The sequence below is a fragment of the Rutilus rutilus genome (genome assembly GCF_951802725.1).
Source record: "Rutilus rutilus genome assembly, chromosome: 15".
In the NCBI taxonomy this organism is placed as follows: domain Eukaryota; kingdom Metazoa; phylum Chordata; class Actinopteri; order Cypriniformes; family Leuciscidae; genus Rutilus; species Rutilus rutilus.
In genome coordinates this window covers 10,686,825-10,710,140 of record NC_140220.1, presented here as the reverse complement: position 1 = coordinate 10,710,140, position 23,316 = coordinate 10,686,825, and the positions used below count along the sequence as shown (strand labels likewise).

General features: G+C 39.0%; 1 protein-coding gene across 3 annotated transcripts in view; it reads left to right on the top strand.

Moving 5' to 3' along the window:
- The window catches only part of ncoa1 (nuclear receptor coactivator 1), a 58,904-nt gene that overhangs the window by 27,455 nt on the left and 8,133 nt on the right, over positions 1–23,316 (top strand). For all 3 annotated transcript variants that reach the window (XM_084433035.1, XM_084433037.1, XM_084433036.1), the window contains 12 exons: positions 928–1,033; positions 5,145–5,311; positions 13,250–13,356; positions 13,537–13,714; positions 14,645–14,824; positions 15,105–15,203; positions 16,920–17,060; positions 17,632–17,779; positions 17,890–18,871; positions 20,203–20,368; positions 20,450–20,626; positions 20,756–20,876. In XM_084433035.1, the coding sequence (XP_084289161.1) occupies positions 936–1,033; positions 5,145–5,311; positions 13,250–13,356; positions 13,537–13,714; positions 14,645–14,824; positions 15,105–15,203; positions 16,920–17,060; positions 17,632–17,779; positions 17,890–18,871; positions 20,203–20,368; positions 20,450–20,626; positions 20,756–20,876 (2,564 nt within the window). In that variant the 5' untranslated portion in view covers positions 928–935. The remainder of the gene's footprint in view (positions 1–927; positions 1,034–5,144; positions 5,312–13,249; positions 13,357–13,536; positions 13,715–14,644; positions 14,825–15,104; positions 15,204–16,919; positions 17,061–17,631; positions 17,780–17,889; positions 18,872–20,202; positions 20,369–20,449; positions 20,627–20,755; positions 20,877–23,316) is intronic.

Here is a 23,316-nt window from a genome sequence, read left to right as displayed (position 1 = left end):
GTTCAAATAAAACACAAATTCTTTTTTTATTATATCAGTAGTTAAGGATTAGGTAAGGTTTTTTAAATATTCACGAGTCCTTTGGTCGTGTCCGAGTCAAGTCTGAAGTCATTTCAGGTCGAATCCGAGTCAAGTCTGAAGTCTATTAAAATGCGACTCGAGTCCGAGTCTCTAACTCGAGTGGTCTCTACCACTATACCGAACAGTAGAGTAACCAGAGTAGTACAGAAGTTAAAGTAGAAATGTAACAGCAGAAAACGTCCATGAGATGATGGGAGAAAACCCCCAAACCCAATTGAAAGGGTCTTCATTGGCAGAATGGCCATCTTTGGCTGTGGATTCTTCCCAGTGTCACATAATAATGGTTATATGCACGCAGTATCCTCACAAATGGGATTTTCAGCGGTTCCTTCTAACAGCAAGAGTTAGATCGTAGTGCTGGGTGGACAGCGCCACAGATCAAACAAGGCTTTCAGTTAGCAAGCCCTTTCACAGCAGATTTACGATTCCCCTGCAAGGAGCCATTGATTATGTGTACTGCTTGCAGGAATGAGCTGTCACTTCAGACTGTGCCTGATATGGAGTCATCTGACTGTCACGCTCAATCCGGTTGAGATATGTTGCCTATCATGGCGTTTACAGTAAAAAGGGACCTAGTTCAGAACTGGTCAGACTTGTATTTTTGCTGGTTTTCCTGAACCTGTTGGCCTGAAGTGGTGCCTGGCATCCTTTTGCCACTATTATTTTGTAGTTCTAGATGATATTATCAAATCAGGTGAACTCAACAATCAAAACTACCATTACCAACTTTTTCTGTTGTTTACTCCATTGGATGACTTAACTTTATTGTCCTGCTTTGTGTTTAGTTAGTAGAATGGTTCCTTCAAGCTTGACTGTGGGCTGACCTGTGACTACCCTGTTTTGCAGGTGTGCAAATGCTCAAAATGAGTGCTGCAGGAGAAAATGCCCTTGACCCCAACACCCCAGAGTCACGGAAGAGGAAGGGCTCTCCATGTGATACCTCTGGTCCCAGGTGAAGTATGAGATCATATTTTAGTCTTTCTTTCAGTTCACATTACTAGTGAGTATTTTATAAGTTCTTAGCAATTATGTTATTCATGTAATACAATGCTATACATGCAGGCTGCTCACAATGGCGTCAAGGTGTGTCAGAGGAAGTGCAGCAAATGTTGAATAGGAGAAAAGGATCTATTTTAACAATTGTGTTTGTTTAAAGTGTAAAAAAAAAAGAAAAAAGTATTTATTTATTTATTTATTTGTATGTTCTTTTTAGTTTTCTTTGTTTGTTTACAAAATCCAAAAACCATAAATACGTTTGATATAAAAAATATTTATTCATTCATTTAATTAGTCAAATATACAGTGTATATATATTAAATAAATGAATAAATATTTGTATATCATTAAACATTTTTTAAATATTTTTAATATTAGACATTTCGTAGTATGGTATTTAGAAGTATCGTATTTATGGTTTTTATTTTATTTATTTATTTATACTTTTTTTTCTTCCCCCCCCCCCCCCCCCATTTTACCGATGTTATAAAGGTCAGTGCGATGGGGAATGTGATCAGGACATAGCCCATGACTGGATTCAAACCCCAGTCCCTGTAAACACAACAGCTCTGTCATGAGCAATGCATGATAGGTCCAACAGTGGGTTGTTTTTAGGTGTAAAATAGCTGGCCAGCGCGTTTTTTTTTGTTTTGTTGTTGTTGTTGAAGGTATCCTTGTTGTCAGGGTTGGTTGGAGGAGAACAGGTCTTTCTGGCTGAGTGATACTCTTCCATAGGGCCTTGGTGGGGCTGATGTAACTGCCTGTTTCTACAGCAACCCCACACAGCGCCCTGACCTGTGTATGCAGCGCGCCTGCGCACTACCTTGACAAGCCGCTGACCTACTTTCTTTGCTGTCTTCTCCCACACACACATGGTATCATGCGCTCACACTTGCAAGTCATTCGTACGTACGTTCACTCAGAAGCAGCACAACCTCAAACAGATAAGCACTTTCCTCCATCCTTGCATACATACGCCAGCCATTGGTCATGCTGGAGCAAGGGAGAGCTGATTGTTAGTCCCTTTAAGATTTGTGTATTGAAATGAGCATTCATTAATTCCTAATTTCTACTAAGTAGATGATCCATGTTATTTTGATTTGTTATGAACCAGGCAGATGTATGTTTGTTTGTTTATTCTTAATTATTTATTCCCCTGGCCTAGACTGAGCCAAATTGAGTGGCTTACTGCGGTCAAATACACACAAAATGATGTCGAAATACCCGTCTTAGCGAGTATTCAGTTAAATAAAGTCAGTTTTGAAACCTAATTATTTGAGGAAGATAACGAAAGTTGTGTAACAGTATATTGAATCCATGCATAAACTCTTAAAGTGACAGCATTCTAATATTCCTGCTGTTGTCTGTCATGTTAATCAAAAAACAAAAGACAAAGAACATCACTCTCTGCTCTTGACCGAATAACTTTTGTAACTAATTGTAAGCATTAATCTGTATTAATTTTTTTTACAATGAAGCCTATCCAGTGTTATTTTACATTTGATTACTTAAATTTCTGCGGTATTTCATACCTGAATATACTGTATATCCACCTGAAAAACTTAAAGCCTTGTTTATTTTCATATCTATAGTTCTTTGAAAGAAAATCGGAATTAGCAAAAATCGGTATCGGCAGGTTGCACTTACAAAAAAAATCGCAATTGCAATCGGTGCATCTCTAGAATTATATAAATATATAATAAAAAAAATAAAAATAAATGCTTGTTACTATATGTTATTTTGATGTTATTATTCAGAGTTAAGACCCCGATATAGTCACGTCTTTTTCGTTCTTCGCTTTGTTTGAAATGCGCGAGCAGCGGTATACTGTTAGGGAATATGCCGATGACGCCTACACTGCTAAGAGCAGCGTTTAAATGAATATGTAAATGTGTGCTGCGCTTTCCTCTCAAAAAGGCAGAGCCTCAGAGCACACCCATCTATTATGTAATCTCCACGGACCAATGGTAGTTCGAAGGTGTTTATCAGCCAGAGCGAGCTTTTTTGGAAAGTTCACTTAGGTGAGCTGTTTCGAACTCCTGAAACGAACACAAAATAAACTTCGTTTCCCAAAATGTCACCCAAGTCCGTTCTTTGAATCTGCTTAAAGCATATCGGGTCTTTATGTATTTAAAGCAGGGCTCAGTAGTTTCGGGATTTCTTCGCTGTATTCTCGCTTTTTGCTCGCAGGTTTCTCTCTAGAGCTCCCCCCACAGCTTCGGAATAGATATTTGACAACACTGTTGTAAAAACTCGTAAAAACACCAGAGGCTAGTAGATCAACGACATCAAAGCAGATGGGACATTCTTTAAAAGGTCTTCTTCATTCGGGTTCGAACAGCGTGAGGGAGCGCAATAATGACAGCATTTTAGCAGATTTCTTTTGGCCGTAAAGCAATTGTTTACATTGCGAGACCTGATATCACGCGAGACTTCCTGACGCGGCGGCCGGCGTCCCGCCGGCTCAAAGTTGCAAGTGCGGATTTTCCGCTTACGGGCACCAGGGGGGTGCGAAACGACCACCATTCAACCCGAAATAAGTAATATAACCATTCCAATGACTCTGAAGCTGTTCAGTTAAGGTAAAAAAGTTACTTAGATCACCTTTAAAATGTACATATACACTACTGCTCAAAAGTTTAAATGTATTTGAAAAAAAAGTCTTGTATGCTTGCCAAGGCTGCATTTATTTAATCAAAAATACAGTAAAAACTAATATCGTGAAATGGTTTTACAATTTAAAGCAACTGCTTTAATTTATTTTAAAATGTGTTTTATTCTTGTGTTGGTGAATTTTCAGCAGCCATTACTTCTACATGATTCTACAGAAATCCTTCTAATATGCTAATTTGGTGCTCAAGAAACATTTCTTATTATCATCAATGTTGAAAACAGTTGTGCTGTCCTACACTCTGTATGCGTTAGCCAGTTTAGCAGGGATTGTTGAAGAATGAACAGTGCCCACTGAAACTCTCTAATTCTGCATCTTTAGAATCCGTGAATTTTTGTGAAATTAATTTCAGTTGCTTTTAAAACAGTGCATGCAATTATAGGACTCTTGTTTTTGACTGGATGATAAATAGGCTCAGATCTGAAGCCTTTGCATTCCATTGATATCTAACGTTACTTCACCATAGCCCCCTGACCATCTGTCTCTCTGTCCTATTCAGCCTCTCTCTCTTTCCGTTTCTCAGCTTGATAACCCATGTGCAGCATAAGCCTTTGAGGAATGCCTTCTAGTGCAAGGACTGTATACACCCCAACCCTTATTAGCTCTACAATGATACGTCTGTGTAAAAGTGTGTGTTTTAGCCTCGCTCTGGTTCCAGGCCACCCACAGTTTGTCCTTGAGTGCACCTATAGTCTCCTCTCGCCCAGCATTCTTCCTTTTAACTGCAGAATCCTCTGCTTCTATCAGGTGGCAGAACGCTGAGACCGCTAAAGACAGGGTTCAGGGCTGTTTGTGATCATAGTGTTCTCTGAGCATCATGAATTATTCAGTCCCCAAGTCCTTGCAGAATGCCCACTTAGTCTCTGTGCCAAACTTTACCACTTCAAGGCTTTGTCTTAAAAACATCATAACATAGACCAGCAGCAGATTGGCTTTTTCTTTTGTTTATTTTTCCCCCTTTAAGTGCTGTTGGTTGTTCATGTGCCAGCAAAGGAAGGGATAGCTGATTGTTAGACTCTTTAAAGCTGCAGTCCGTAACTTTTGGCGCTGTAGTGGTTAATAAACAGAACTGCATGCGTCTTGAGGAAGAACATTCTGTAGCCGGAGCTACTTCTCTTTGTTTATGCCTATGACGAGTCATGTAGGTACTGGGCTACTCCACAGTGGTACGACCCGAACCAGTCTAAAATAGTTTATTTACTGTATAGATTTAAAATCCTACTGACCCCAAACTTACTACTGTATTTTGTAATAGATAATATGTTATTTACATTTAATATTTTATTGTTTTCGTTTACATTGTAAGGTACAGTGCTTTAGACTTTAATCTTTCAAGTGAGTGCTAAAAAATGTACAATTCTCTTTTTTTGTTCATGTTTGTGTGCACATATGGTAGTGTGGAGAAGCGACGGCGGGAGCTGGAATGCCGCTACATTGACGAACTGGCTGAGTTATTATCGGCCAACATGAGCGATATTGCCAGCTTGAACGTGAAGCCGGACAAATGCCACATCTTAAAGAGCACCGTGGACCAGATCCAGCAGATCAAACGCCGCGAGCAGGGTGAGTAGCCAGTGTCCGTGCTTTTCCTTTGGGGCTGTGTGTGGGCTGCGTACAAGTTTTTCCATTCACTTCACAGTACAGACAGGAAATTGACACTGGAGACGATTTGATAGTACAGTTGACTGCAACAATTTTCGTCAGGTTTTTTCCTGCGTTCAAAATATTTTGGCTGCCGCCAAAATGAATCTTTGTCCCGCCAAAGATTTATTTGAACATTTCATGTGCCGTTCTGCAGTACTGGTACCCGCTGATAGCCGTCTGCTTTAAAACACTCGCCTTCAGCGTTGAGCTTTGTAGCCAGTCACAGACATATCTGTTGCGAGCAGGGACACAATGGTCAATCAGATGTATTTAGTCAGAATCTGCAGAGTTTTTGTTCAGTGCGAGTTCTGCACGCTCGCAAATCCTTTCATTATAACCACCTTGACAGCAACATAGTGTCGACCCAGATCCGGCCCACATTTGGTACACGTGGAATCCACACGTACCAGAAGTGGGCCGGATCTGGGGACGACACTGTTGCTGTCTGCGCAACAAAGGATAAACACAATGTCAATAAGGCTATGCTCAGATTGCAGGGGAAATGTGGGCCAAATTTATTTTTTTTGCTCACATGTGACTCAGATCTGTTTTTCTCATAACAATATGAACAAGCAAAAACCACATGAAATCTGATCTTTTCAATTCCGATTTGGGCCACTTTCATATGTGGAACTAAATCCGATGCCGGTCAGATGTACAAAAAAATCGGCTCTGAGCAATAAATCGGAATTGAGCACTAAGGTACGCACCAAGAAATATATTTATTTATTGTCTGTACTGGGATCACAGTTCACATGTGTTGGGTCCATTTTACTATGTGGATGAATGTGTTCGTCCGCCATCACCGAAGACCATTGTTGACCCAGGAAAAACCCAATAGATGTTTGGTTTGTTGACATACCTAATCTGATTAGAACTTGTTCCTTCAGTCATCTTAAAGACTAATGGGGGAAATAAACTGAAATGTGAAACACAAGGTTTTTATCTGGTTGTGGACTGGCTGTAAATCATAGTGGTGAGATATTTTTGGGGGGCCCAGAGGATGTGATTATTTGCTTGCCTTTTTGGTTTGTTTTAATCAGTAACTGGTCAGAGCTCTCAGACAAAGCCATAAAATGAAGAGAACACATATTATGTCCAAGACACACTCAGTGGTAAATTAAATTTGTGAAGTTCTGCTGGGATGTTGATTTCCTGTATACTGTTCAAAAGTTTGAGGTCAGTAATGTTTTTGTTTGTTTGTTTTTGTTTATTAAGAAATTATGGCTTTTATTATGCAAAGATGCATCAAATTGATTGAAAGTACAGTAAAACATTTATAATGTTACAAAATGCTGTTCTTTTGAGCTTTCTATTTCTCAAAAAATCCCCAAAATTTCTCAGTTTCCACAATTAAAATATTAAACAGCACAACTGTTTTCACGTTGATAATAAGAAATGTTACTTGAGCACCAAATCAGCATATTTTTATAGCACTTTATACAATACAGATCGTTTCAATGCAGCATTACAGGGTTAAACGGCAAAATAATGATTCAATAAAATGAAACATTGCTGTAAAGCAGATTTAAAAAATAGTGCCATTGTTCAACTGAAGTCATTTCAGTGCTGATTCAATACCATTGTAAAGATCATCAATTATTAAATGAGTTCAATTCGGCTATAAAGCAGCTCTTCAGAAAACATGTCATTGTCCAGCTCCATTCAGTTCTCATCAAATAATGTTAGTGTAGTCAGATCAATGATATTGTTGAATATTAAGTGTAAATAAAATCATTATCATCGTCAAAGGAACTTGCATGGGCAATTTTGTAGCAATCATAGAAGATTCACAGAATAAAGGAAATAACATGTTTGTAATTACAAGGGTGAATAAATGATAAGAAATTTTGGCTTAACTCTTCCTATAAGCCAGACATTTGGGATTTTTGCCCAGTCTAGTGTTGACCAATCATTAGGGGATGTTAGGGCTTGTCAAAGCTAGATGTCTGTGTTATGTTTAAAGTCAGATCTGCAGTGATGTATTTTAGCTTTTTAAGACTGGTTGCTTAAGATTAGTCCACTTGGTATGTAAATAATTCTTTCTGGAAATATGTATTTATCAATGCCACAAAGCATGCAGTCATATAGGACTAAATGAAAGATTGACAGTGTATTTCAGCACATATTTAGTTACTGTAATATGTGTTATTTGTATTGCATCACTCATGTTATGTTTCAATTAGTTTCTTATTAATAAATTATAATAAACTGTAAAAAATAAATAAATCATTGTCTTGATTTTCAAAGCTAGTTGGTCTAGTTGGTGGACTAGTTGGTCTGCCTATCAATAGACACAAGTTTCAGACTAATTTACCACAACTGGCTTAGTTCTCAGAGAAAGAGTCTGTTTTGTTTAATGACAAGTCCTCTCAATGGTTAAATATTTTCTAAGAACTATTGATGAGACCTTAAGTTGAGTAAAGTCCTTGTGACCCATGCTCATTTCCTTATCATTGATCGTATTATTTGTTTGGAGATTATTTATGGTTGACCTTAAAGCAATATAGTATTAATTTGATTGTCTTAGCCAGTACATGAAACTTGCCAATATTTTGCTTCAAGAAATTATTTGGATTGTTGTTGTTGTCATTGTTGTTATTTCCCAATGAGAGGCACCTTGAAAACTTTAAAGTAAATTGAAATGGAACAAAGCATGTCAGCTAGCTCCAAATCACCCCGTTATCTCACACTAAGTAATTCAGAACATGCACCCAGTCATTCTTCATTTCGACAGCGGTAAACATGTCATCTCATGATTTGCAGGCCTTAAAAAAGGGTTTTGTTGGCATGGTAAAATAAGGAGCCCCTGGAATAGTGAATATCATTTATGCAAAGAGGTCACGAGAGGATGTTTATCCGAAGATCTAAAAATTAATCAATGTCAGAAGGTTGTGGGGTCTGCATATTAGGTGGGAAGGCACTGGCTAGCACAAACATTTTAAGCTGTCTCTGGTTTCTTTGCAGGACTATAATGTATACACCATAATCCTTTAAAATGGCACTTGACAGATAGTTGCTGGAACCGCTCTGCTATATCTGGCGCATATGCACTGTAGGAGGAAATGCATTATTATTATTATCATTTGAAGCAGTGGGAAATGGGTTAAATTGTGTTGCATAGGTGAGCTTAGGAAGATGTTTTGCTCAAAGGGATACTCCACTTTTTTTGGAAATAGGCTCATTTTACAACTCCCCCAGAGTTAAACAGTTGAGTTTTACAGTTTTCGAATCCATTCAGCCGATCAAGAAATCAATAAACTTTGCTGCCGTACCATGAGTGCAGCAGGCGTAATGATATGATGCAGCGCCTGAATTGTCCGATTCAATGATCTATGCTAAGCTATGCTAAAAGTGGTACTGCCAGACCCGGAGATCGGCTGAATGGATTCGAAAACGGTAAAACTCAACTGTTTAACTCTGGGGGAGTTGTAAAATGAGCCTATTTCCAAAAAAAAGTGGAGTATCCCTTTAAGCAAGAAGTGTAATCAGTTTCTATGACGATAAATGAAGAAAGATGTGTGACCACCTTTGGTAATGGTGGGGTAATACGGCACTTTTTCACATTAGCATAATTTCGAACAGTTTTGTGCTCAGATGATGTGCACAGATGATTACAGCATGCCATGTTTCATGTATTTCAGGTAGATTTATTAAAGAGAAGCATTTGTAAACCTGTTGTCAAAGACTCTTAAAGGCAGGGTAGGTGATTTGTTCCAGAAATATTTTTTGTTAAGGGTTAAGGCAGTTGAAAGTCATCACATGTCATCAGCGCTATGCTATACGCTATGCCAGCATATGCTATGCACTGCACATGCTATGCACTGCACAGTTAAACAGACCTGTTACCGAGCACCGCAACCGAAACAGCAGCCACCTTTTACTGTTCCTCCTGAACCAAAACAATGCCCTTGTTCATGCCATAACTACCATGATTTGTAAGACATGGAAACACGTGACGTTATACTCAGAGCGGCTCGTTACTCGAATTTATGCATTCGAGTAACACTATCAACGGCGGAATTATCTGCAGCAGTCAGGTGATACAGGTCAGTGCTCTTTAAATTGTTTGTTTATTATTATTGTAATGTTGTGTGCTTTGAGACATGAGGTAGTTTAACGCCATCTCTCGTGACGCTTTCGTTTTCTCCTTTCTGTAAGCCTTCATGTGTTTTGGAGGAAGTGTGGATTTGGAGACGCTCTGAAGGGAGGGGATCTTATGCTTTCAAAGCTAGCTTGCCATTGCTAGCCTCTCCAAAAATGACCTGCCTTACCCTTAAATGTGTCCCTTATTTCAATATTCATGATATTGGTTAATTTTATATCACCCACAAAATGATTTATTTGGAGAATATTCTATATAATGCATAGCCGTAACATCTGGTATTCAGTATTATTTGCTCTTTGAACCGCTACTTGGGCTTTAGCATAAAATATGATTTAAAAGCTGATGAGGTTCACTTTAACAACCTAGGTTTTTTGTTCTTGTCATCCTTCAATAGGGTCAGCTCACTCATGAGCTTGTTTTAGTTCTACAGTTTGTCACCCAGAGTGCTGGCCCTCTATGTTTTCATTCAGAGCTCTCAGCCTGAGGGAGAGGGGGGGCCGCAGGGGCGTGCAAGAGAACAGCCAATGGCGATGCTGCCCTGTCCCATGACCTTGTGCAAGAGAGGGCCTCTCGTAGACCTCAGCTTCCCCTCTCTTCCTGCGAGAAAGAGAAACAGGAACTTGCCGCCCCTCCTATCCCTGGCTTAGGGTGTTGTTAATGTTGTCAGACAAGAACACACTTTCACCTCTTAAGCTTAACCTTTCAGATGGGTTCAATCATCAACCTTTAAAAACATGTTTACCTGGAATGTCACCTGAAGGTCTCTTGGTACACTTTTAGGGCTGGAAGTTATGACATACGATACCTCGCAATGGTAGAAGTGTGTCTGTTTATACCGTGGTAAATATATTTTTGTGACTGGACTACTTTACCTAAACTTTAAGTGGAAGGGATGACGAAAGCTGCAGCAGGGTGTGTATTGGAGGCCATTTTTCCATTGATTTTCCAGCCAAAAAATAAGTATATCATGATTTAGTCTGTCACCATGACATAAAAATACTCGTACCAAGATTTTAATCAACCACCCACCTTTTATTCTGATCATCAAGGATCTACGCATTCAGCTTAAATTCAGAACTGCATCAGTAAATTCTTCAGATCTGTCATGGAAATATTTGCGACTTCAAATGTTTTTAGACTACTTCAGATCGATCCTGTCTGTGTGTGGGTATGAAAAAGTTTCCACACTATTGAAGTGTTTTCCAGATGATATGAATGAGGACACTAGGATCAAATGTCACTTTTAGTTGGATGAAGGGTACATCAAAGACATTTTTCACATTTCAGCCATGCTCTCATACAGCACAGCGCACTTCATTAACATTCCAGCCCCTCAACAAATGCACTAAAAAAAAAAAAATCAAAATCCGATTCAATTTGAAACCTGAGAAATTAAGTCAGAGCACAATTCACATGGCAAAGGTCATGAAAACCAGCAGCCATTAGCTTTGTTTGCTCTCTGTTTAGTTGAATGCCTGGGTGAAATTACTTGAAGTATTATTCAGCTCATTTTAAGGACTGTGCATGATGAAATTTGTTCACTTTCCCATTATTATTTAAAGTGACAGGATGTATTTAGAAGGAGGAGAATCTTTACACAACTTATCTGTGTCAATTCAGGAAGTCACGATCCGATTCTAGAATGATTCTCGATCCTTCACAATTGTGATTTTTGTTTAATTACATTAACTCCATTTAAATATATTTCATGATGCAGAACCTTGATTGGTTGTAAGATGGTGCAAAATAAAACTTAAGCCTTTTTTGTGCTTGGCTGTTAAATGCATCTCAACTCTAAAAAATGTTTTGCTGTAATTGATCCAGAAACGTTTGAGAAAGAATTGTGATACTCGACTAGATTATAAGTGGTGTCATGATCTTAAGGTGTTGTAGGTGGTTATCGATTATTGATATGTAGTTGCTAAGGTGTTTTCAGTGTTTTTTTAGCATGTTGCTATGTGGCATGTGCCTGCTAGGGTGTTCTAGGTGGTCGCTCATTGATCCAGGCCAAAAGAGCACTACTCTTAAGTTTCTGTCGTCTTCAGGTTTTTAGATATGGCTCGGATCTGTCCCTCAATGTAAATGTGCGATCACATTTACTGCCGTTCTCCGTATTTTCACAGACAGAGTAGTTTCAATAGGAATCCGTGCCAATTTTGTGACAGGATTTGCCATTTAAACCAACAGGAAACTGCTTGGTTCGAAGAGACTTCAATGTGTGCTTTGCTTCGTTCATCTCTAAACTATTGGCAATCAACAAATGACCTTTTTTGTGGCATCATTTCACTGAAATTTTACTAATGTAACTGTAGGATTTTTTTCAGTTGTGTTTTACTGTCCACCATATGAGAAGTCTGATTGCTTAGAAAATCAGTTGCATACCTCTTCTTAAAGACCCGAAAGATTTGAGTATCTTTAATTTTAAGGCCAATTCACACCATGTCGACAGTCACCAGATTACAGTACATCACTTCTCAGTCGCAATGTATTGGCCAAACTTTTGTCTAACAACCAAAAACGCCTGTTCCTCTTCCACCATACTGACTTAATTTTAAACTCTTGCGTTGCAGAGTTCAGATCGAAACAAACCAGATTGATGTCGTCGCTGAGTTGAGCGCTCTGCAGAAGTTCCTCGGCGAGAGCTACATTGCTATTATGTGTGTAAATACGGCGCTCAAGCTCTGATCTAAATTTAGCCTTTCCTTCAAGAAATCTTCACTTAGAATGCAGCCCAAAACAAACAGTCTCGTCCTCTCTTCTCTCCAGCTGCTGGACCGAGTCGATTTCTCAAACGGTCCTTCAGACGCTTTGATCTCGAGAGGAGAAAGAAGGTTAAGTAGTTTGGCAGTAGAATAATTATTGACACTTTCTATCAGCTCTTTGAGTCTAACTGGGATGGGAGTGACCGAATTGTGACTCTTTGGTCTCAAGCGTTTCTCAAGAGTGCTCTCTGCACTTACTGCTGCTGGCTCCCCTCCAAAAGTATCACTTTGCTCGCATTAGTCTAAGAGAAGCTTCCGCTGCGTGGCTTTCATCCACCCAGTCCAGGAGAGGAAGGAGGACAATAGTGAAATGATGCACGTTTCTTTGTGTGTGAATAAAAGCTAACACAAAAAAAAGCTGACAGATAGGGATGCGTAAGATTTGTTTGGAGGGTGTGGATTGATTATGTACACCGCAAACTAAAACCTGCTGGCCTTACACCAGGAACCAAAATTCGAGGCCACAAAACTGTGTGAATGTGTATTTCACTGTACCAACAGAAAGTGCATATAAATCCAAACTACCATTCAAAAGTTTAGGGTCGGTGAGATTATTTTTTTTTTATAATTTTTTTTTTTTATTATAATGCTGCATTTATTTGATTAAAGAAATCTTTTTTTGTGAATTATTTTTTACACATTTAAAATAACTTCTATTTGAACTCATTTTTATTTCATTTATTCATGTGACGTCAAAGCGAAGATTTCAGCAGTCAGTGTCACATGATCATTCAGAAATCATTCTAATATGCTGATTTAGTGCTCAAGAAACATTTTTACTATCAGTGTTGAAAACAGTTGTGCTGCTTAATATTTTTGTGGAAACTGTGATGCATATTATTTTTAGGATTCAACAATTGTGCCTTTTTTTTTTTTTTGTAAAATTATAAATGTCTTTACTGCAACTTATGAATGGTAATGTATATTCATGCTCTTAAATTTTGGTATCACTTACCAGGGATTTGAAATTTCTTTGTGTGCCCACAGAGAAAGCAGCTCTGATGTCTCCAGATGATGAGGTGCAAAAGAGTGACATATCGTCCAGCAGTCAGGGCATGGTGGAGAAGGAAGCCCTTGGGCCACTCCTTTTGGAGGTATGTTGAACTTTTCCGACTGTTTATCTGTAGAAAAGACTGATGTCTTGAGTATTGCTGTAGACCTGTATTTGTTGTCATATAAGCCTGGCCCATTTCCTATGGTTGGGAATATGGCACTTTAGTGCAACATACATCTTATTTGTGTCCTCTATCTCTATTCTCTGCCCGCTCCACCAGGCCCTGGATGGCTTCTTTTTCGTTGCGAACCGCGAGGGACGCATTGTGTTTGTGTCTGAAAATGTCACCAGTTATCTGGGTTATAGTCAGGAAGAGCTGATGACCTCCAGCGTCTATAGCATCCTTCATGTGGGAGATCACAACGAGTTTGTGCGCAACCTGCTACCCAAAAGCCTTGGTGAGTCTCTCGGTGAGGACGGAAACAGTAAGAGCAGAATGATAGATAAAGGCCCCAGTATACTCACGGCAAAGTTCTTTTTTGTTCTTCGCATAGGTGTAAAAAGAAGCTTACTATGGCTGATTTTGCTACTGCCCAAACGTTATCATGCGACAAAGCTTGAGCTCCAGACTCTCTTGAACATGCACAGGACCATTTGCCTGAGGCTATGATTATGATGTATACAAAAATAAAAGTAGGATTTCAGTAAATAAAGATTGAGATTTTAGTTTTTCAAAGAAAGAGTTTGTTTGTTTTATTTCTCATATATTTTTTAGGTAACTGGTATCAATCTCAGACAGGTTTGTTAAATAGTTTGCCAGGTCTTTTTGGGTTAATGGAAAACCTGCTTAAAGAGGTTGTTCGGCATTATTAAGCAAGTCACATTTCTCACACAATACGGGGATGAAGAAAGATCTTTCTGAAGATGAAACACGTGAAATGGTGCAAATGTCTCGTAAAAGACATTAAAACAACTAATATTTTGCGAAAACTGAATAGAGATTGAACTATCAAAAGATTTGTGAGTGATTTAGGCACAGAAGAACTCTGTCACATACAGGTATTTGAAGCCGCTGGTGTTTCTGGAGTCCCAAGAACCTATCCATGCTGGCTGGCAGTTACTAACTTTTGGATATGGAAGATGTTGGGGGCACATTTGGATTTAACTGTATGTACAAGCTGTTTTTTGCCGGTTGTTGAAAAAAATAAAATAAAACAGTTTGTGGGGAAAAAACAAAAGGCAGTTAGAGCTCTGTGTTAATCATTCACGGTAAATACTATCACAAACGTTTGAGGTCAACCTCGTTCACTTCAGCACTCCGTTACACTCCACTGGTGGTCTTTATCTCGCACTTCACTTACCCTGCACATCTGTGTGTGTGTTTTCAGTAAACGGTGTGCCATGGCCTCAAGAGCAAGGCCGGAGGAACTGCCACACGTTTAACTGCAGGTTGCTGAAAAGGCCTCCAGATGAGGTGGACACAGAGAACCAGGAGGCCCGACAACAGTATGAGCTCATGCAGTGCTTCACGGTCTCTCAGCCCAGAGCGGTGCAGGAGGAGGGCGAGGGTGAGACCACACACACACTCATAAAGTCATACCCATATAAATATTTAGCTTAGTGCAGGGAGTCTGATGAAGCTGTCATTGACGTGCCAGTGTTCAAATCTGAAATCAGTGTTTTTATTTTTTTATTATGGGGTGCACTAATAAAAATGCTTCTATTTAGCATTTTTCTAATTCAGTCATGTTTATTCCATTATGTTATGTACATATGTGTTTAAAAATGTGTTGCATATAGCTGAGGGAGGTCACTTTGTTCAGACCATGATGTCTCTGTTGTCCACAGACCTGCAGAGCTGTTTGATATGTATAGCATGTCGAATGCCCCGTCCACCTCAGATCCCTGTCAGTACGGAGTCCTTCATCACAAAGCAGGACCCTACAGGTAGTGTTTCATTATACACACACACACACACACACACACACAAACACGTACTAGACTTTACATAAAATATTGTCATAAGCTAAACCAAAGACTAAACTGTTGATTTACAAATTTTAGCAAATCAAAAATAAAACAACTATTGCAAAGCAGAAAACAGTAGTTGAAAAAATAGTTGAAATAAAATTAATGAATAAAAATAAATACTGTAGTTAGTGAGAGATGCTAGTAAGGTTTCTGATAACAAATATGGACACACATATTCACACAGAAGGACAAAATCCTAATTGTTTTTGTATGCAAACATATTAGATAGACTCTTTTGGCCAGCTCATGCTTTTGCTGTATGTCTCACTGGCTGTGTATGAAATCGCCCTTATACCCTTAAATAGGGCGATATTTTAAGGGACAGCTGTTTGTAGTGGTGTCCAATACCATCCAGTGCACTCATTCAATCCCACAATGCACCGCAATAATGAGTATATAACCGCTGTATGCTCAACGGCTAGAGAATACCCATAATGCACCGTGACACCGTCTCACCGGAAGATGGCGCCCGCAACTCAATCATCCATCAATCCATTTTCCAAACCGCTGGTCCCATGTGGCTACAGCGTAATATCATACAGGTATAAATTCCTTTTTAATTGATTAGGCCTATTAAATTGTTTAATTAAGGTTTAGACATGCTTGTTTCCATTACAGAGCTCAATATAAATCTTTTTATTACAACTGGAGCTGTGTTTCAAAACTTTCAAATGTTTATTAAACGGCAAGCACAAACTATATGCAAAAGTCACTGCCCTTCAGGCACAATTAGTGTCTGAATTCACTCCTTTTCATTCACTCCTTCAAGTGGACTATATTAGTGGAGGAAATTAGGGAATAGTGAATGAGGGTACAGGGGGCAATTTCGACACAGTCAGTTTTTTAGTTTTTTTTATCTTTTTGAAATAATGATTTTGATTAAAAACACTTTTAAAGGGGTCATATGATGCTATTTTAAAGGTTCATTATTTTGATTTTTGGGATTCATAAAACATCCTTTAATGTTCAAAAAGCAAATTTTTCACATACTGTACATTGTTGTAGCTCCTCTATCCCCTGTCTGTCTGAAACATGCTAATTTCTAAAAAGGTCCTCCTTCCGTAAAGCTCACAGTGCTCTGATTGGCCAGCTGATGTAATATCTTGACTTCAATCGAGGCGTTTTAGGCAGGTCTGGTTTATTCTATCCTCTGTTAGATAGAATAAATGGATCAGATCGTATACATGCACAGATACATTACACACTACAGGAAAAGGAAAACATTAAAAAGCACCATAAGACCCCTTTAAAACGCATCTCCAGACGTCACCTTCCATTTTAATACGCTCTATTTATTTATTTAGTTTTTTTCAAACATGGTGACAAAAAATTGTGACAGTTACATTGAGCTCGTGCATTGTTTCCTGTGATTGTCATTCCTGTGTAAATACAGATGTGGCTTTGTTCCTCAAAAGTCTTGCTTAGTTTAGTGCAGGAGAAGAAAAAGAAACATGCTGGAGAAGAATAACAAACATGCAGACTGAAACTGAAAATATGTGCTTTTTCTATTCTTGCACAAGGAAGCGCAAAACTGTTTGTTGTTAAAACTGCAATGCGAAAAGCTTCCTCTTGAACTTCTAGTCCTGTTGACAAAATCTAATGATCTTTCACTCTCTGTGTGTGTGCATGCAGGGAAAATCATCTCTATTGAGACGAGTGCTCTGAGGGCCACAGGCCGACCAGGTTGGGAGGATCTGGTCAGGAAGTGCATCTATGCTTTCTTCCAGCCTCAGGGCAACGAGCCCTCCCATGCCAAGAAGCTGCTTCATGAGGGTGAGCACGTTCACCTCCGTTCTAGCCATTTTGAGTAGTACTTGACATTTAAAAGCAGCGATGATTGGACCTTGTCTTTCTTTACAAGACTTTCTTTGCTTTTCATACTGTTCTTATCTGCCCAGTATGGCTGCTACTAACAATTATTTTGATAATTGATCAATCTGTGGATTATTTCTTCATTTAATTGAGTAGCTAGTTTTTATTTGCCAGAAAAAACTGTTTTATTTTCTTTATTTTATTGAAAATTCAATATTTTTATTGAAACGTGTTATTTTGATTCATGCCTAATGCTTTCCTCCAATCAAAGTGCAAAAAGAAGTTTATAAAAAGAAAAAAAGATGTATGAATATAGGGTATACATAATTATTCATAAGTTTGGTGTGTATTTTTTTTATGTTTGTGAAAGTCTCTTATCCTCATCAGGGCTGCATTTATTTGATCAAAATAATCAGTGATCAGTAGTATAGTCTAATATAGTGGAATATTACCAATTTACAATAACAAAAAATTTAAAAATGTTAATAATTTTGTAGAAACTGTGACGGATTTAATCTGTGTGTGTTGACAGTGATGTCCCACGGCACGGCCATCAGTCCTCTCTACCATTTCACACTCAGTGACGGGACGTCCCTCAGTGCGCAGACGCGCTGCAAATTCTGCTGCCCCCAAAACCCAGATGTACAGCCCTTCATCATGGGCATTCACACTATAGACAGGTATGCTCTCACGGTAACCAACACAGAGAATGTCCCTTTAATTCATATAAATACAACACACAACGACTATTGGATCTCACATATTTTTTTTATTTGAATGTGTGTTTTAGGGAACACAACACTGCTAGCTCTCAGGAAAACACTACCCCCAGCCTTCCATCTCCTGCTGCCCCGCCCTCCCGTTCACCTGCCCTGCAGCCCTCCAGTGACCTCAGCCTCCATCTCAACAACAGCAACGGCACTTGTGCCACTCCTGGACCCCCCACACCCACTCCACCAGGCTACCTGACGCCCAGCCGTGTTGGGCCCTCCCAGCAGGTCAGCAGCCCCTCTCCACTAGGCAGCCCGCTCACATCCACCTCTACCTCATTCATGTCGCCCCGACCTCCACGGGGCAGCCCGGGCCTGGCCAGCAGCCCTCGTGTGCCCGGCCATCCTTTTTCCCCCTCGACGCCCGGCATTCACTCACCCGCTGGCGGACTGACCAGGCAGCAATCTAGCGGCGATGGTGTCGGTTTCTCTCTCCCCTCTCCCCTGCCTCCCAGACAGACTCCAACCCCCAGCAGCTCCCCGGCACGTCAGCCACCGGCCAAACCGCCGGAAGCATCCACCGATGAGCCGAAGACGGTAGGCAACCCGAAACTCAACCAGCTCTTGGACGGCAACCCCGATGCGGGTGCCTCCGAACACGACTCTCAACCCCGTCCCTCACCCGTGTCCCAATGCCCGGGCTCTCACCGCAGCCTGACCGAGCGCCATAAGATTCTGCACGGCCTGCTCCAAGACAACAGCCCTGCAGACGCAGGCAAGGAGCTTGACATTAAGAAGGAGCCTCCAACCAGTCCCAATGCGGCCTTGGTAGCACGGGGGCTCGGGAAGGAGCCCCAGGACCACCAGCTGCTACGTTTCCTGCTGGATACGGATGAAAAGGACCTGGAGGACTTGCCTCCTCCGGCCGCTCTCAGCCTCCAGACGGTCAAGGTGAAGGCAGAGAAGAAAGGGAGCAGAGAGAATGTACCCTGTGCCGCTGCTGCAGCCACCAACGTGTCTGCAATCGCTTGCTCACCTCAATCCAGTGACAAGCCCAGTCCGGTATTTACTCCCTGATTTATTCCATATTTGTACTTAACGAAAGAATATCTAAGTACATCTTCATGTTACTATGCCACAAAGACTAAAGCCTTAACATTATTGGTAAACTTCACAACTAAAGTTAGGTTTGCAGTATCGTTTAAAGGTTTTGGGTCGGTAAGATTTTTTATTTTGTTTGTGAAATAATATTACACTTGAAAATAACTTTATTCCAGTTTTTAGTGTCACATGATCCTTCAGAAATCAATATAATATGCTGATTTGGTGCTTAAATAATATTTCTTCTTATTATTAATCTTGAAAACCCTGTGAAAAAAAAAAAATAATAAATAAAAATTCTTTGATGAACAAAGTTTAAAAGAACAGCATTTTTTTACTTTAGTAACATTATAAATATATTTACTGTCACTTTTGATCAATTTAATGGGGCCTTGCTACTTAAAAGTAATAATAAATTATTTCTGTTTGAAATCTATTTGACTGCAAACTTTTAAGTAGTTGTACGTTTACTCCTGCGCATAGCTTTTAAATTACTGATCACAAATGGGATGTTTGGCTGATAGAAATTTATTTTGCCAAATTAATTTTTTTGTTTCGTGAAAAATGCACATCATCACAATACATAAAACATTTTAATTAAAAAATATTGAAGAAAGCTTAAATAATTTGATTACAATTAATGTGTACTCATAATTATTTCAGAGGCTCAGAGCTTCACAACAAGGTCAGATTTCACATGTTTTTGTTGAATGTTGTTGACAATGTTTAAATATTTGAAATGTTTGAATATTTGGTTTAATTTTGCACATTCATGTCACCAAAAAGTCAGAATATTTTCATCAGCTCAAATAAGATTCCATTTTAGCCAGAGTAAAATTGACTAAAATAAATGAAAATGTCATGATGGAATTATTCCAGGAATATTTAATGAATTAATTTTTTTTGTGTTAGTTTTTGACAAAAGAATCATGTTGTCTTCTCATTTGCACAAAGTTAAACTCTTCGCAACTTTGTCTTGTTGCTGGATGTGCCCTTATCCCATCATCCCTGGTACAGGAAAACGGCTGTTTCTTATGAAAATAATTTGCAGCTTCAAACCTGTCACCATGAACTCCCCTTCAGTGTCCTACTGAATATATTAGTAATACATTTTGTAAGCCTTATTCTTGCTGGGTTCCCTCAGTTACTGTGTTCTTAAACTGTCAAACCCGTGTGTTGTTTTGAGACGGTCACGTTTGGACTTTATCTTTCTTGTGATCTGGTGTGCCTTTTGATGTCGATGACCTTTGCACTCATTTCCACTCCACCGCTGTGTGTGTTTACATGAGTAGCAGTTTCCCAGTACCGATCTGGACACTTTGAACCAGCTCTTGCCCACTCTGAGAAGCTCTGTGGGAGGTAAATCTATAGAGGAGCCAGTGCTCGTCCAGCCCAGTGACGACAACCTTTCCATCGGGGTGAATGTGAAGAGAGAGTCACTAGGAACATCAAGCCAAGGTGAGGCCCGTCCCACCGGAGTAATTCATTTATCCTAAGTCCTTAATAACTGCTTTTTTCCTCCTCCACTTCTCTCTGTAGCATTCCCTGATGGATCAAACCTCTCGAATCAGTCCTCTTTTGAGTTCTGTGACCCCTCTACACCAAACCAGGGTCAGGTCCAGGATCTTGGGCAGACAGACCCTTTCCAGCCCTCAAAGGAGAGCAGCAGCCCCTTTGCCAGTCCAACCAGCCTCAACTCTTTCAACACCACCACAGGTACAAAATTTAATGCACCAAAACATAAACTTTTAAAATAGAAAGAATTTGAATAGCAGGCCATGGGAAGAAATAAGGCTTTTAACAAAATGTTATCATATTTTTTTTTTTTTTTTTTTTTTTTTTTAGGTCTGGCCAAGCTGGAGCTTCCTGATTCTCAGCAGTTCCAACCCTTGACCCTGGTTGAACCAATGACCTTCGATAGCAGCTTGGACAGCCAGACACAGGCCCCTCTGTCCTCTCCTCAAGAGTGAGTGTTTATGGATGTGATTATTGAATTCAAATTTCACAAATTTAGTTATTTTATTTTTTACACATGGAAGAAAAATACAAATGTTTCGGCTCTCAGGCCTTCTTCAGTGTGTGAGGTACAATGATTATTGATAATAATCAGGCTACAGGACTGGAAAAAAAAGATAATTGATATAGTATATTATAAAAAATAAAATAAATAATGTGCATTCTTGTGTAAAATATTGAAAATAAATATTTTCTAATTTTAACATTTATCTGAGTAAGAATGAGTTGAAACTTAGTGTTGACATAAGCATATACTGTTGTATTTAATCACATGTGTATACAGTAGCTTTTTTTTCATTGGTGCTGCTAACTAATATAACATTTCTATGTAAAATAAGGCAAATTAGCTTTTATTTTTATATTTTCAGTTGCCATTTTAATTGTAATAATTTAAAGGGTTAGTTCACCTTAAAATAAAAATTATTCTGTCATTAATTATAGGCTTGGGCGGTATTCGAATTTTGATACCGTCAAACCTCCTCCCTATTTTACCGGGGTATACGGTATTACCGTGACTAATTAAAAATTATGACATAATGGGCTCAGATGGCGTCACCAAACTGTTGGCTTGTGCCTACACCGTTCAGAAACTGAATGCCAGATCGGGCAAAATTTTTAAATCAAGCCCAACCCATGCACGTTGTTGTGTCTGAGTCTGGCCGACGGCATTAACTGTTATTATGAGCCCGAGCCCACCATTATTCAACATAATATCTGTGTGCGTGCAAAAAGCAAGAAGTGCCTTTGTAATCCGGTGACGCGTGTCCATTGATTTTTATTAATAAAACTTTTCTGCAAAGATGGAAGTTGACGATCGCCATCTCTGTAGTGAACGAGCATATAGAGAGAAATGCACATCATTACACAATCAGAGAGTGGCCTTTTTCTTTTCGTTTTGAATTGTTTCGTTTAAAGAAATTGACGATCGCCATCTCTGTAGTGAACGCTATAGAGAGAAATGCACATCATGGATTAGTAGGCTAGTCTATTTATTTTCGTTTTGAATGGTTTCGTTTAATGAAATTGATGATCGCATCTCCGTATGAACGCGCCTAGAGAGAAAAGCACATCATGGATTACTTAGCCTAATCAGTGAGTAGCCTATTTCTTTCGTTTTTAATTGTTTCGTTTAAATAAATTTCAAGCTTTATTTATATATATTTGTCATGTCTGTGAGGCATAGCCTACACTGAGTTTCGGTTAATTTATGAGATTTCAATGCAAGTGACTGCGGCATGCCCATCATGTCATGATTATCCAGGCAACTGGTTGATGAAAAATGTATTAAAATTAAGAAACAATATATACAAAACGAAATTCGTTTTAAAGAGGCCTTTTACAAAATGAAATTTATTGAAGTGGTCAAATCGTCTGACTCCCGATGCATCCCATCTTATTTGTGCTGTTCACTTTTCATAATCAACAAAGATGGAAAAAATAACATTATAATATTTTAACAAATACGAAACTTAATGCGCTTATTTAATGAACTCGAGAACAAAATGCATCCTGCCAGCAGTGAGTGGGCGGTTGTTTCGGAGATGCAACATTAGGTTAGAGGTGTTTACATCTCTTGTATTTACCGCCTCTCCCTTCTCATTCGGTTGGAACCAGAAATATTGCCAAACTGCAACCACACATAAGCATTTTTTAGGCAATAAATAAATTATATATATTATAGGCTATATAAGTGCCGGTAATGACGGTATTGAAACTGATACCGGTGCTATTTTAAGATCCCGCGGTATCCGATATTACCGTAATACCACCCAACCCTAATTAATTACTCACCCGTTCCAAACACGTAAGGCTTTTGTTCATCTTCGGAACACAAATTAAGATCTTTTTGATGAAATCTGAGATATTTCTGTCCTTCTGTTGACAGCTACGCAGCTGACACTTGGACAAAAAGTTCATAAAGAGATCGTAAAACTAATCCATATGAATAGAGCGGTTTAGTCCAAATTTTCTGAAGAGACTTGATCGTTATATATGATAAACAGATTGAATTTCACATATAAACATTGATCAGCGAAAATAAACAGAAGCTCAGCCAAACTTGCTGAAGCTCAAACATGCTGCGTAACACGAGAATGAACCTCATTGTTTACCACAATTAATTTGTGAGTTGATGTTTATATGTGAATAAAAGCCTAAATTTATCTAGGGGTTGAGTGATATGAACTTAATTTTTAGCATTTTGATCAAATAAGCAGTGAATAAGGTGAATTGGCACATTTGTGTTAAGAACATTCTAGTAAATTATCTCTGATTAATGTCAATGTGTAATAGTTGCTTTTTTAAAAACTTAAGAATCAATAGAAATATTTATATTTAGTTTCAATTACTACTATAATACTCTAGTCCTTTAGTCACAGGGAAGAAAATGT